This window comes from Desmodus rotundus, chromosome 5 (genome assembly GCF_022682495.2).
Source record: "Desmodus rotundus isolate HL8 chromosome 5, HLdesRot8A.1, whole genome shotgun sequence".
NCBI lineage: Eukaryota > Metazoa > Chordata > Mammalia > Chiroptera > Phyllostomidae > Desmodus > Desmodus rotundus.
This window is the reverse complement of record NC_071391.1, coordinates 78483646-78499511: the sequence shown is the minus strand read 5'-3', so window position 1 is coordinate 78499511 and position 15866 is coordinate 78483646. Positions and strand designations below refer to the sequence as shown.

The 15866-nt window shown below is 39.1% G+C and overlaps 1 protein-coding gene across 1 annotated transcript in view; it reads right to left on the bottom strand.

Annotated features, from left to right (window-relative positions):
* CUL5 (cullin 5) overlaps positions 1-14881 on the bottom strand; it is a 102615-nt gene extending 87734 nt beyond the window's left edge. The window contains exon 1 of the mRNA XM_024570721.3: positions 14246-14881. Within this exon, the coding sequence (XP_024426489.1) occupies positions 14246-14269 (24 nt within the window). The 5' untranslated portion in view covers positions 14270-14881. The remainder of the gene's footprint in view (positions 1-14245) is intronic.
* Positions 14882-15866: the final 985 nt, after the last annotated feature.

Genomic DNA, 15866 nt, shown 5'->3' with positions numbered 1-15866 from the left:
CTGGGCAGAGGTCACAGCCAGTTCTTGAAGTTGATCAGCCTGGGGGTAAAACCCTACTATTGACATGCCAACATCAATCAAGGCTCAACTACAACAGAAGGGTATACACAGGCCACACATGTGAGCTTACCTCAAATGCCCAAGTGCCCAAGAGCCTTGGATTATCAGAGAGGATGTGGCACTGGACCCTAGAGAACACCTACTATATTAGGCCACTGTACCAATCCTGAGAGATGGAGCAGCTCTACCTAATACACAGAAACGAAAACAGGGCGGCTGCCAAAGTAAGACAAAGAAAAATGTCCTAAATGAAACGATAAAACAAAACTCCAGAAAAAGAACTAAACAAAATGGAACGTGCAATCTACTAGACGCAGAGTTCAAAACACTGGTCCTAAGGATCCTCAATGAATTTAGCGGGAACCTCAACATAAAAAAGGACCAGTCAGAAATTAAGGATACACTAACTGAAATGAAGAATAATTTACAGGTAATCAATGGTAGAGTAGATGAAGTGACAATAAAATTAGCAATTTGGAATATAAGGAAGCAAAAAACACCCAATCAGAACAGCAAAAAGAAAAAAAGAATCCAAAAAAAATGAAAATAGGGTAAGGAGCCTCTGGGATAAATTCAAGCATACCAATATTCACATGATGGGGGTACCAGAAAGAGAAGAAAGAAAGCAAGAAATTGAAACCTATTTGAAAAAATGACTTCCTTAACTTGTTGAAGGAAACAGGTACACAAGTCCAGGAAGTGCACAGTCCTAAACAAGGTGAACTCAAAGAGGTCCACACCAAGATATATCACAACTAAAATGCCAAAGGTTAAAGACAGAGAATCTCAAAGGCAGCAAGAGAAGAGAATAGCAGTTAGTTACCTACAAGGGAGCTCCCGTAAGACTGTCAGCTGACTTCGCATCAGAAACTTGGCAGGCCAGAAGGGACTGGCACAAAATATTCCAAGTGATGAAAAGCAAGGACCTACAACCAAGATTACTCTACTCAGCAAGGCTATCATTTAGAATGAAAGGACAGATAAAGACCTTCCCAGACAAGAAAAAGCTAAAGGACTTCATCACCAACAAACAAAAATTATATGAAATGTTAAAGGGTCTTCTTTAAGAAGAAGACAAAAAGGAGATCTAAACTATGAACAATAATAAAATGGCAATAAATGCAAACTATCAGCAATTGAATCTAAAAAGCAAAATAAACCAACAAGCAGAACAGAAACAGACTCAGATACAGAGAATATTTTGATGGTTACTAGATGGGATGGGGTGGGGGGTTATGGGTGAAAAAGGTGAAGGGATTAATAAGTACAAATTGGTAGTAACAGAATGGTCATGCAGATGTAAAGTATAGCATAGAGGATATAATTAATAATATTGTAATAACTATGTATGGTATCAGATTAGTTGTGAGATTTATCAGGATGATCACTTAGTAAGTTATGTAATGTCTAATTACTGCGGTTCACCTGAAATTAATATAATAATGTATGTCAACTGTAACTGAATAATAATAATGCTTTAATAATTAAAAAAAAACACCACATATCTAAGACATTAAACAATAAAGTGTTAGAATCCATGAGTTGGAGGCCCTAGCAGAGTCAGACTATCAGAATATGAGCACTACAGTAAGTTAAAAGGATGGGGGGGTGGTAATTAGAGTAGGATGCTTGATATTGAAGTTATGGAAGAGTGGAATGTTAAAAACTTTCTCATATTATTATTGCTTCGTTTAATCCAGGGGTGTCCAACCTTTTGTGGTGTGTCTGCGCCATAATGGAAGAAGAATTGTCTTGAGCTACACATTAAGTATAGTGTAATACGTAATCACAAAAAAATCTCATAATGTTTTAACTAAATTTACAATTTGGTGTTGGGCTGCATTCACAGCCTTCCTGGGCTGCATGAGGTCCAGAGGCCACAACTTGGTTGGACACCACTGGATTTCATTACAAGATGTTTTACTATTTCTTCCATTACAAATGCCAATATATGGCATTTATTTATTCTGTACATGTGATGTCTGCGGTACAAAAGAGAATTTTCTTTTGTTTATCTTCAAATAGTTTCTTTTACAATTCCATGGGTAGTTCAAATATCTGGTATCTGTAAATAAACTTGAATTACTTATACCCGCTATTATTTAACTTCGGTATATGTAATCTTCAGTATAGATCACTCCATCACTTTGATCATTTTACTTTATAGTATCTGATTGCCAATTCTGTATCAAGTACTGTTCTAAACACATACAAGTATTAATTCATTTATTCTTTATAACTATCCTATGTGTTAGATGATATTATCATTTTATACATGAAAAAAACTGTACATTTTAACCTGAGATTAGGTTAGGTTATTTCCCTAAGGTTACAGGCTACAGTGGCAGAGCAGAAGTTCAAATCCAGTTTAGTTTGCTTAGAGCCACATTCTAACTACTACTTGGATCTTTCTTGGATGAAGAATGGTGGAACTTCTAACCTATAGGCCAGATCCAGCTTTTGGTTCAAATTCATCAGGTTTGGGGAGTACACTGCAAAAATCTACAACTACAAAAATTTAGTGGCAGTTATCTAGGAGCCATAAGGTGGAAGTATTACTATATAAAAGACATATTTCTCTTTAAACATGGTGGGAGAGGGGAAAAACACTTATTTTCCCAAAAGTTAAATATCTGTTTCCATGGAAATAAGAAATATCACATTACACTTTCCTTTAAAATCTTTAGGTTTCTCTTATAGACAAAAACAAATGTAAACAAATGCTAACAATGGGTATATTTTTAGAAACACAAACAACTTATTTTAAGGGAAGAAAACACAAAAATAATACCACTGATGGAAGAGTTTATTTTAGGGGGCTTCTTCATCGTTCATTCATTACATTTATTCATTCAATCAATCCCTGAGTACCTACTATACATGAAGAATTATACTAGTCACTGGGATACAAATGAAAGGCCCTGAAGGAATTCACATTCTAGTACAGTGCTTCTTAAATTGTGGTTCACACACTCCTAAAAGGGTCCAGGATGTATTCTTGAGGGTCAAGACTATAGAAATAAATTTTTAATTTTGTTTTTGTTCTTAAAAGTTAAATAAAATATTAATACAAGTAGAGGCTGGATCATTCATATGACCTAATAACCAAGACTAACCATTAAAAAAATGACAAATTATACTATACTAAAATTAAGAACTTTTATTCCTTAAAAGATGTTGGGAACCGCCCTGCCTGGTTTCAGAGGCTGTAACCCCTCATGGTTAAGGCTGAGTCAGAGTTGGGACCATAAGCCACTAAGGAGACAAAGCTTGTCTCCCTGGCAGGTGTGCCACCTCTGCCCACTTCACCCTGCTTGGCCCTGAGCTTGTCCAGTTAGCCAATGACGGGTAAGAATCCTCAAGGGAGGATCAACCTAAGACAGGCATGGTCACGGAAGAGGCCTGTAGGGAAGGACTCGGGGGGCTGTGGAAAAAGGGGGTGATGGACCCTCGCCCCTCGGCTTTGAAATAGCCTGAGTCCTCATTCTGTCTGCAAGAAGTCTCCTAATCTCTTGGCTGCCTTACTTCCCTTGCCTGACTTAGCCTGAAGCAATAACAGAGGGCAGTGCAGTCCTGTGCTGGGAGGGGCGGATTCCCTGGGGAATCAGGCCTAACAAAAATACATACATTCCTGTGAAACCTACTTAATTTGTACCCTAGGTTTAAGAGATAAGGGTCCAGACCTGAGATGAGTCTGGTGCCTAAAGTTTTATGGCCCTCTAACTAATTGGCTGTAACTCAGAATAAGCCCTCAAAGTTCTCTGTAAATCATGTATTGTTTAACCCTTACTGGCTGACAATGATTGATGAGCTTTATCCGTATTCCTATGCGAATGAACCTAATAAAAGCCCCCGGAGAGAGAGGCTCTGGGCCCTTCTCCTTTGAGAGAAACGGCCACCTTTCCTCCCCAAGCAGATCATGTCTTGGTAGTCTTTTTCTTCATCCATGGCGGCCGGGGGGGGGGGGTGCTGTGTTAAAGCCCCCTGACAAAAAGACACCATCAAAAGAGAGAAAAAAAAAGCAATCCACAGGGTAGAAAAAGATATTTCTAATACATGTACCAATGAAAGGCTCTTACCCAGATATGTAAAGATTCCTAAAAATTAACGAGAAAGACAATTCACTTTAAAAACTGGTAAAACAGCCCTGACTGTTGTGGCTCAGGGGAATGAATGCCAGCCTGTGAACCAAAGGGTCACTGGCTTGATTCCCAGTCAGGGCACATACATGGGTTGCGGGCCAGTAGGTCCCCAGTAGGGAGTATGCAAGAGGCAACCACACACTGATGTTTCTCTCCCTCTTTTTCTCCCTCCCTTCCCCAATCTCTAAAAATAAATAAAATATTTTTTAAAATTAAAACTGGTAAAACATTTGAACAAACCCTTCACAAAGACCATATCTAAATGGCCCATGGGTACCTATGAAAAGGTACCCATATCATTCATCCATCATCAGGAAAATACATATTAAAACCACAAAGAAGTATCACTACATACCACTAAAAAGGCTGAAACAGAAAAGAATGACAATACCAAGTATTGGAGAGAATTTAGAGAAACCAGAACTCTCATTTCAGAAAATTATTTAGCAGTATCTATGAAAACTAAACATATGTATACCATATAACCCAGCAATTTCACTTTTAGGTATACTTCCAACAGAGCTACATTACATGCATATGTCTACCAGAGGACTTGTAAGAGAAAGTACATGGTATCTTTATTCTCAATAAAAAACTGGAAACAATCCAAATGTCTATCAACAATAGGATGGAATAATTGTGGAATAGTCATAATAGTGGAATAGGAAAAAGCAACAAAAATTTAACACGTAATGGTATAGATGAATCTTATAGACACAATGTTGAGCCATGAAGTCAGATACGAGTACATACTATGTTTATGAGTACGCAAAACACATCTGTAGTTATTAGAAATCAGAGCAGTGATTGTCATGGGGAGGGAGTAGCAAGTTACAGACTGGGACAGATAAGAGAAAGGCTTTTAGGGGTACTGTTAATATTCTATTTAGCTGTGGGTCTGATTATACAGGTATGTTTACTTTATGAAAAATCCATGAATATAGATAATTCAATAGTTTACTTTAAAAATTGTCATGCTGGAGTTATTTAAATCTTGAGGTTTTACTGCTGCGTTTAATTGGTAAGTCTATTTTTTAATTATTAAAGAATTTTGAGCTTAATAAATGTGTAGTTTCACATCTATACATATTAAGAATGTTATAATAGTTTCCCTTCTTCTTTCCATCCCATCATCCCTCCTTTCTGAATAATTCAGTCCAAAAGCCAGATTTCTCTCACTGCCAAAGATGGAAGTTACCTATATGAAAAGGGAAAAAGACAGAATTCAATTTATTGGAATTGGAGGGACTGGGGTGAAGTCATGGGTTTCAGTAACAGATATAGAAATAAGTATAGGGTGTGGGTATGAGTTTGTGCGTGTATCCTAGTTTGGTCCACTGAGAGGGCCTGAAAGGAGTGATGCCGCAACAGACACTAGCATACGTAGCATCAAGATTTCGATTTCTCAATACTCTACTCCATAAAAGACTTCTGAGAGAATGTGCTAATTCCAAGGTTGGGGCAGGGAAGATTCTGGAACAGATTTTTGTGTCAGAAAGAAAGTATTCAATCTAAGCAAAATAAATGATAGTAACAATCTGTAACACATTAAATAATTCTTTGGATGGTGGGAGAATGGTAGCCACTGGCTATTGACATTATATTTAACTTCTAGAAAGATGATCTATAAACCTACTGAAGGAAAAACTGAAAGGGAGTCTACAGGAAGCAACTGCAATAGTCCACAAGGACAATAAATGATGAAACCCCGAACTGACTCAATGAGACAGAAAGAAAGGTGCTAATGGTAACATGGTCACGAAGCAGACTTTCTAGGAACAAAATTATAACTTAGCCACCTGCCAAATACGTGGCTTTCAGTAACTTTTGTGCTCTGGCTTCATCAGTATAAAACAGACATAATAAGCATGTATTTGAAAGGGCTGTTATGAGGACATATGTGTAACTTCCCCACACAACATTTTTCTCCTGTGGGGTAGGGGCTGTCAGTTTCTGACTTGAGTAAATGGCTGGTGGAGTCACTGACCATAGAAGAAATGCTGGCCTTGGGGATGAATGCATTTGAGTCGGATGGTTACAGGGGTGTCAAATTTTCTCCAGGGGCCACATCAGGGGTTGCCTTCAAAGGGCCGAATGTAATTTTAGGACTGTATAAATGTAACTACTCCCTAACAGTTAAGGGAGAGCTCAGCACTGCTGCAAGGTAGAAACAAGGTGGAGAGCTGGCTTCAGCCTGCTGGCCTTGTGTTTGCCACCAGGGGTTTAGGAGAAGAGATGAGTTCAGTTTTAGATGTACTGTCAGATAAAAGCAGTTATAACTCCTAACCTTCATTTTTTTCCCCCCTGTGTTCTCCCTTTCTCGTTCCTTTAAATAAAAGTTTATTTACTACTAAATTACTTTTTACTGAATGTGTCCCTCACAGGTGTGAGGGGGGCGGGGTGGAAATCGGTTTCAAGTTTCTCAGAAACAGGAGAGAGGATGAAAACAGTATGAAAGAAAAACAGGTGAGCAAAGGTTCAGCTCCCCTTCCCTGCTCTAATCAGTATTAAAAAATCAGAATGTCTTCATACAACATGTTGGTTGCCCAGACCCAAATAAAGTATATTCAGCTTTATCTAAAAAGTATTCCTTAATGAAAGAATTGGTTCTAAAACAGATTGACAGAAAGTCCCACAATCTCTTACCTATAGCATGGTTGTTTAAAAGAAAAAACAAAAACAAACAAAATTAAAAAAACCCATGCATTTGTAAGAAAGTAAATTACAGAAAAAGTTTGACTTTTCATGATGTGTTTGGAGTGTGGGGAGGTGTTATAGGCCAGCAATGAAAGATGCTATATACATCTTTCTGGAATATATTATTACGTAAAAAAACCTACACACCTCCCACTGAAATTCAAGAGTGCTTTTTCAAACAATGAGTTAATCTATAATAATCCCATTTTATTTAATCTCAAGAAAAAGGAAACATGTAATTGCTTATGTGGAAAATTTGGTACCATGTTAAAAAAAGGAATGCTTAAATAAACACATGAAAGTAAACAAAAGGGAAGGAAAATTCAACAGAACATAGTTGAAAGCAATATTTAGGGGGAAAAATAAGATCATTTCCTGTCGTAAATAAGTAAGTAAAATAGTGTCCCCATCTTGTGAACACTCAACTATATTGTTTTCTTCACAGCGCTCACTGCTACAAAAACTACCCAATGTGTTACTCATTTCTTTAACTTATCATATTCACTGCTGTAACACTGACACTTAGAATAGTGTGCGGCAGAGTAGATTCTCACGTATTAGTGGAATCAACAAACCCCTGTTATAGAGGTCAAATATCCTTCATATTACCTTTATGTACTCCGTGTATTATATTTTAACCAGGGCTGTAACTTGTTAACTTGTTTACAGAGCCTATCTGACACCAATTTATTCTACCTACTATACTGAAGCAGGAGGCAGATGACTTTCTGTGACACGACTAGGATCACCAGGACCCTAGCAAAACAATTAATAAGAAATACCTGTCTTTGTCTACCTCTCTTCTCCACCCTTCTTCTCTGTCCACCAGATAGAAGCCTGGTGTCCTCTTGATAACCTCCTGCAGTCTGAAATTCTCCTCTTCTAATTCACTGATAGATGACTGATCTCTCAAAGTTCATCCTGAACTATAACTTCCTATTAGCAGCTTTAATTAACACACATCACCTCCAGATTATAGTAACTATTGGGCTGGCCAAAAAGTTTGCTCTGTTTTTGTCCAAAAGACAGTTCTAATAGTGCTTAACTCCTAGACTCGTGGTCATGTAGTTAACTACTAGTAGTCATGTAGTATTTAACCTCATTTGAAACAATTTTATTAGATGGTATCTGATAGCTGTCATATCAGTTTGCATTTTAAAAACTTATCAAGATTGGTGAATATTTGCTCTGGCTGGTGTGGCTCAGTGGATTGAGTGCCAGCCTGTGAACCAAAGGGTCGTCAGTTTGATTCCCAGCCAGGGCACATGCCTGGGTTGCAGGCCAGGTCCCCAGTAGGGGGCCACAAGAGGCAGCCACACACTGTTATTTCTCTCCCTGTCTTTCTCCCTCCCTTCCCCGATAAGAAATAAAATAAATAAAATCTTTTAAAAATTTCTGTTAAAAATTGGTGAATTTTTGTGTAGCTGTTTTAATATTGAAGATGGAAGAAAATAAGCAGCATCTCCAGCATATTATGCTTTATTATTTCAAGAAAGGTAAAAACACAACTGAAACACACAAAAAGATTTGTACGGTGCGGAAAGGTGCTGTGACTGATTGAATGTGTCAAAAGCGGTTTGCGAATTTCGTGCTACAGATTTCTCACTGGGCAACGCTCCATGGTTGGGTAGACCAGTAGAAGTTGACAGCAATCAAATCGAGACATTAATTGAGAACAATCAATGTTATACCATATGGAAGATCCTCGACATACTCAAAATATCCAAACCAATAAAGTTACTGGTGAAAATGAAAAATGTGTCGTGTTTTACAGAAAAAACTAAACGGACTTTTTGGCCAACCCAATATATGACTTGTTCCCTGTTTCATTCAGGTCTTGCCTCAAATATCATGTCCTTAGAAACCTTCCCTAATTATCCTATGAAAAATAACACCTATCACCCTCTATCCTTTACCGTGATTATTTTTCTTCATCGCATTTATCAAAACCTGACTTTACAGTATATATATATATATATATATATATATATATTTGCTTATATGTTTATTGCCTCTCTCCCCCACAGAAATGTAAGTTACATTAAGGGCAAGAACTTGTCTGCCTAGATCATTACCTGGTTGGCATTAGAAAATGCTAAATACCTGTTGAATGAATTTATTTTCCACAGACTTAAAGACTCCTGTTTGGTTTTAAGAAATGTGGTTTTATTAGCACAAATGCCCATTATACATGGCCACCCCACAAATCATATTTTGAATACACACAAAATAGAAGTAACGATGAGTATCATGATTTCGGTGTAAGAGCCAAGAAGAGATCGAGGGCTTAATAATATATATGCTCATATGTTCTTTCAAATATTCCTCATTATCTATGAAACTTTATTTCAGACTGACTCCCTTGTCTAGCATTGAAGACCTTTCACAATCTAATCTGACTTTCTTTTGTATTCCTGCCTCCCACTGTTTCCCATATTCTGGGCTACTATGCCGCAGACTTCAAGAAGAACCGCTCACATAGACACAGCATGCACTCCTGCTACACTGCAGCCCTAACAATCTAGTCTCCCTTCCTGCCAAATTTTCTGCTAACCACCACTTACAAAAAGCCTAAACATTCTTCAAAATCCAGATCTAATGCTTTCTCCATAAAATTTTTCTTCATCATCCCACCAGAAATGATCTCAGTCTGTGAGGGACCATACAGCATGTGGTAACACTCTTGAAGTTCTTGCCTTAGAGCAAATCATTAGTACTTTTTAATCTCCTTTCGCATATGGTAAATTCCCAAACAGGCTGGGCATTGTTTTACACATCTTTGTACCCTTCATGATGCCTTACACATGTACCTTACAAAATTATTTTAATAATGAATAAATTCTACACAACTCTGAATCACTCCCTTGCACTAGATGGTTAAGGCATCAAAAGATTAAGAAAGTCCCGGCACTAATGGGGCTTACAATCCAGAAACAGAGATATGTGAACAGATCCTGTGACAAACACATAAGGCATATTGTAAGTGCTAGACAGACTGATGGCAGTGCTGTAGTTGTGCAGAGCAGGCAACAATTAATTCCAAAAGAGAGCACTGAAAAGAAAGGAGATATCTGGGCTGAGTGTTAATGAATAAATAAGATTTTTACAGGAAAACATCAAAGGGAGGGGCCGTTCCTGACAGAAGAAACAGCAAAGATAAAGAGTGTTGAAGACTCTAGTATGCTAGTGAACCAAAAAATAACCAGCCCCCGGGAAGGGAGAGAAAGAAGAAGAGGGGGAGAGGGCGGAGAGAGGAGAGGGAGAGAAAAGGAGAGGAGAGAGGAAATATGAATATGAATGTGTTACTAGGGAGAAGACCCAGCTGGAAGGACCTCAAAGAATTTGAACTATCAAAGGTATCTAAGCAGGAAAGTGATATGGTTAGTACTGTTTTGGTTTACAGCTCAGATCAGGATTAAGAGATAAAAATAGTGAAATCATGGGAGTTAAAACTCTCCAAGAGCTCTGGCTGGTGCAGCTCAGTGGATTGAGCATGGACCTACAAACCAAAGGGTCACTGGTTCAATTCCCAGTCAGGGCACATGCCTGAGGTGCAGGTCCCCAGTAGGGGGCACGTGAAAGGCAACCACACATTGATGTTTCTCTTTCTCTCTCTTTCTCCTTCCCCTCTCCCTAAAAATAAGTAAATAAAATCTTTAAAAAAAAACAAAAAACTGTCCAGGGGGAAAAAAGTACAAAAGCTAAAAAATCCTGAGAAGTAATTATACTGGGGAGGAAAAGCGAAAAGAGGAAGGAGGTCAGTGAAAACACAAGTTATCTGAGAGACAGGAGACGGAGGACGTCATAAAAACCAGAAGGGAAGCAGGGATAGTAACCAACAATGAAAGAAGAGAGGATGAATGTATGAAAAGGATCTTACTTGACAAACAGGAGGTTGCTAAAGCACTTAAGACTAACAGTTTCAATATAATTGTGTGAGGGCAGGGGGAAAACCAACTCACAGTAAGTTAAGGGAAAAGGTGAAGATTAGAAAGGCAGCAAGTGGAGGCTGCTTTTGTAAGAACTGTGATAGTGAATGGAAAGAGAGAAAATGGCAAAAGTTTGAGGCCAAAGCAGAGCACAGGTTACGTTTCTATGAGGAGTTCTGTGAACTTTTTTACCCTCACAGAATAAAGGAAACTGAAACAAAATAACAGGAAACATGCTGCCAAGTCCTGAGGCATGAAATGAAGGCAGAAAGAGTGGAAGGAGGCAATACAGGAGGTACCATGAAAAAGAGGAGAACATAGGGGAAACTAGAAAAACTTGTAGTATTGACCAAGGAAATTAAGGGCATTCCAATAATTGGATAAAGTAAGGAATAAAGAATTAAATAGGGTGATGCTCAGCAAAATAAGATTTAAGCAATTGCTATTTGGAAAGGGACACTCAATTGGAAGTAAAGAAAATGAGCACTTGAAGACCTAGATGATAACTGCAAAAGTAATGGGAGAAACAGAATAAAATATTAAAACAAAAAGTTAAGGTAGTAATATTAAAAAGTTATAAACTCCCCAAGCAACTGGTAACTGTACATCAACATGTACAACATAAATCTTTGTATTATCCAAAATTTTCCAAAATCCAGCAATAGTCTACTTGCTTTAAACAGAGAATACAATTGTATTACAATCAAATCCCAATATTTAAAAAAGTAGGTGGTTTTTATTGCATTGAGTTCTGACTTACAGTTTCATATCAAAGTTTTGAATCTTACCTTTCATAATACTAACTACCCTGCTTTAGATCATCCACAAATTCAATAAACTTAACCCAAAACAGGAAGAGGACATTTTCCTTCAGTAGGACACTAAAAAGGTCTCCTTCAGGGTTGATGATAATCAGGGTTGTTTAACTGATAATGAATCAAATTCTAACTATATTCACATATAGCCTACATTTCTCTATTTTGACCATAGAACATGATAATTCTGTCAAATATGCTCTGGTGAAAACTAATTGCACAATGTCTAAAGCATTTTTCTAATGAACCAGTCTATTAATTCTCTCCAAAAAAAAAGGAAATGAGGGTAATCTGGCCACACCCTAGCCAGCCCTGTTTCTATTCAAGATACCACCAGCCTTGAATTTAAATGATCCTATAAATCATGTTATGGCTCTATCCTGGCAGGATCACACCACATTCCTCCAAGGAAGACAAACTTCCCACTTTTTAATTAGCTACTCCTAAAGGTATGAATATAAGGCAATCTCCTCTCCCCTAACAGGAAGAGAAAAAAAGTTTTCTGGGCAATTTAATTATGTAAACTTTTGGTGATACAGATAAAAGGATCAAATGTCTCTCTATAGTGTCCATTATATTAGTTGTACATATTTAAAATCATATACCATATAAAATAATATTTAGAAGTTCATTTACCCCTTTCAACATTTCATAAAACAATTTTATTGAAATTTTCCCAGTGAATCTTTGGTACGTTTTCACATTCACTAGAATGACTGAGTCATTTACCAGTTTTTTTTGAAGTATTGTTTCCTTCCTTTTATTTATAAAAGTTGTTTGGGTTACAGATTTTTTGAATCCTTGTTATCATTTTAACCTAAATACTAACTGCTCATTTTCTATACATTCAGGCAGCTTTTTCAATCTGTAGGTGTGTGCTGTAGACGTAGATTCATAATCTCTACAAGGTCAGCACTTACTACTGTTGACTGAAGTAGTTGCAGACTTACACCTCCAGTCAATCCTGTGCAAGGCTTTGGATAGGGTAAAATAAAGTGACTTACTCTTTTCTGAGAGAGAATTTGGGGGGGGGGGAGACCTTATTGTATATGCAGGTAATCAAGTCAAAAATTCACAAAGATTTCGGAACACAATTATTTCTTAAACACATTTCAATTAATAACAAGCTATTGCTTAAGTTACATGCGGATGCATTAACAGTCGTTTTTAGAAGTCAAACAAATTTTCTTTCTAAAGTAATATATTAGAACTTTGCTATACTGTTATAAAAGAAGAGTAGAGTAGGATACCTAATTTCTGTGAATTATTTTTCCTAGGGAAACAGCAAGAGCAGTAATTCCAGTAATTTATGTGTATTCTTCAAGAATTAAGTGCCAGTCACTGTTTTAAGCATTTTACACTCATTAACTCAACCTTCACAATGCTCCTATGAAACAAGCACTATTGATAATTTCACTTTATTGACGGGAAACCAGGCAGAGATTTTTAAGAAATTTGCCCAAAGTCATACAGCTTCTAACCAGCCAAAATTCAGTCTAGTTCCAGGCCCCTCCCCCCTTTAAAAGAAGATATATTGCCCCTTAAGTTAGTAAAAATAGGTCTACACTCTAAGACAGTCCCATCTATCAGGCAGTTAATGTAAAGTAGTTTAGAGAAGACATGAGAGGTTTCAGTATATTTTAACATGTTTTCTATTCAATTATTTTCTATTATCCATCCACCCTGCCTAAACGATGAATGATGGTTTGAGCTAGGAGTACTTCATCAGTTGTATTTATGTTCCCTGAGCTAATCAGACCCCCATTTCAGTAAATACTTTTAAGGCAAAACGTTCCTACTATAAACACAAGCACAGAATAAGCAAAGTAGTGCTCTGTCTTCCTCATTCTTCTCTCAACATTTTAACTGATAGAGAACCTGCCCCTCCGGGCCCAGATCTCTCTTGCTATCCCAAATATATAAAACTAACTTTAAACCGTTTTCTTGGATACGGTAACTTTCCTAAACCCAAAAATTAGAGTAGCACTTCCTCAGTACTCAACTGGTTGTGTGCTGTAATGGGGTTGATAAGCAGTTTCCCAAGGAAAAAAGGGTGAAATAGGAACTGAAGAATGGGAGAATAGTAGAAGGGAAAGTACAGCGTGCAGAACTGGGAGTGGGGTGGGAAGTGCTGCTGTCTGACATGGAAATCCGTGCAGAGAGAATGAGAACAGAAATTGAGGAGGAGGGGATAGTCATGAAACCCATGTTGGGCAGCATTTTCTGGGATTTTCCTTTTATGCGTCTTAGATTCTCGTTTTGGAAGAAACTGAGACCCTCAGAGTAGCAACTGCTTAATCGGTCAGGGCATCTTCATCACCTTTCCTCTCCCGCCCGAGGCCAGAACTGGTCCCTTGCAAGCTTCGCTCCCCGCTGGACCGCAGCCGGGCCTTTCTAACACCGGTCAATTCGCGGGAGGAACAACCAGAACCTCTCGACCCCAAGGCCAGGGACCCGCGTTCCGGTCCTCAGCCGCAGCCTCCCCGGTATCCATTCCGGTAGACAACTCCCACATTTCCCTCCAAAACCTGAACCGAGTCTTTACAGAAGGGCCGAACCCAGCGGTCACGGACTAAAAACCAAGCTGGACTGAGGGTTTTACCTTTAACAGATTAGACGTCGCCATGTTCCTTCAACTTAGAATCTCGCGAGACGGCGCGAGATTTCGGGGCGCCAGAGACCAGGCCACAACTGGAGGCCGGAGTTCCCACCAGGTCCGACGGGCCCACCGGCCGCACCGGGGGTGTGGTGGGAGGCGGGCGGCGTGCCGACAGCGCTGACTTCGTCCCAGGTACCTGGAGCTTTCTCTCTTTCCCCCTACATGGTCACCGGAGCTTCCCAACACGGAAGAACTCATGCAAACGCTCAGGGAGGTGGCTACGGCGAATGGTTAGAGGGTAACGGGAGCCAACCTGAATTAGAAGTGGAAGCATCGACTCTACGAGCTTCCCCACTCCTTCGGATTAGCCTTTGTGGTAGCACTCGCAGCGGCCACCAGCAACGAATTTAGCTCGGCTTAGACCCGGCAGCTCAGGTTCCACGGATGCGTCACGTGACACGGCGGGTGGGGGCGCGCTCGGGAGCGAGCGTGGGAGCCTGGGAGCCCTGGTCGGCCAGGAGGCGGCGCAGGGGTGGGAGCGCGCCCTCTGCTGGTGGGACCGTGCATCTTCCCTCATCCCGTGCACCACATCAGGGGACTCGGTTTTAAGGGAGGTCTAATGAAATGTTTGTAACAGCTGTCTTCAGTAAGAACTGGCACGTGCCACCCAATAAATATCTGTTGAATGACTACATGAATGAATGCACAAAAGTATTGACTACTCTGTTAAAGAGGACCTGGCACTAGCCTTGACCAGTGTGACCAGTTCGTGGAGCGTGTCCTGCAAAGGGAAAGGTTACCTGTTGGATCCTGGGGCAGGACACATAGCTGGGTTGCTGATTTGGTCCAGATTCTGGCAGTTACAAGAAGCAGCCTATCCATGTTTCTCTCCCTTTCTCCCTCCCTTCCTCTCTCTCTGAAAATGAATAAAATATTTTTAAAATATATTTTATTGATTATGCTATTACAGTTGCCCCAGTTTTTTTCTTCCCTTTATTCCCCTCCGCCTTGTACTCCCCTTCCCACAAGCATTTACCCCACCTTAGTTCATGTCCATGGGTCATACATACAAGTTTTTCGGCTTCTCCATTTCCCATATTATTCTTAACCTCCCCCTCTCTATTTTGTACCTACCATTTACTCTTCTTATTCCCTGTACCTTTTCTCCCATTCTCCCTCTTCCCCTTCCCTGCTGATAACCCTCCATGTGATCTCCATTTCTGTGATTCTGTTCCTGTTCTAGTTGTTTGCTTAGTTCATTTTTTATTTGTTTTTTTAGTTTCGGTTGTTGATAATTGTGAGTTTGTTATTTTATTCTTCATATTTTTTATCTTTTTCTTACATAAGTTCCTTTTAACATTTCATATAATAAGGGCTTGGTGATGATGAACTCCTTTAACTTGACTTTGTCTGGGAAGCACTTTATCTGCCCTTCCATTCTAAATGATAGCTTTGCTGGATAGAGTAATCTTGGATGTAGGTCCTTGCCTTTCATGACTTCAAATATTTCTGTCCAGCCCCTTCTTATGTGCAAGATTTCTTTTGAGAAATCAGCTAATAGTCTTATGGGAACCCCTTTGTAGGTAACTGCTCCTTTTCTCTTGCTGCTTCTAAGATTCTCTCC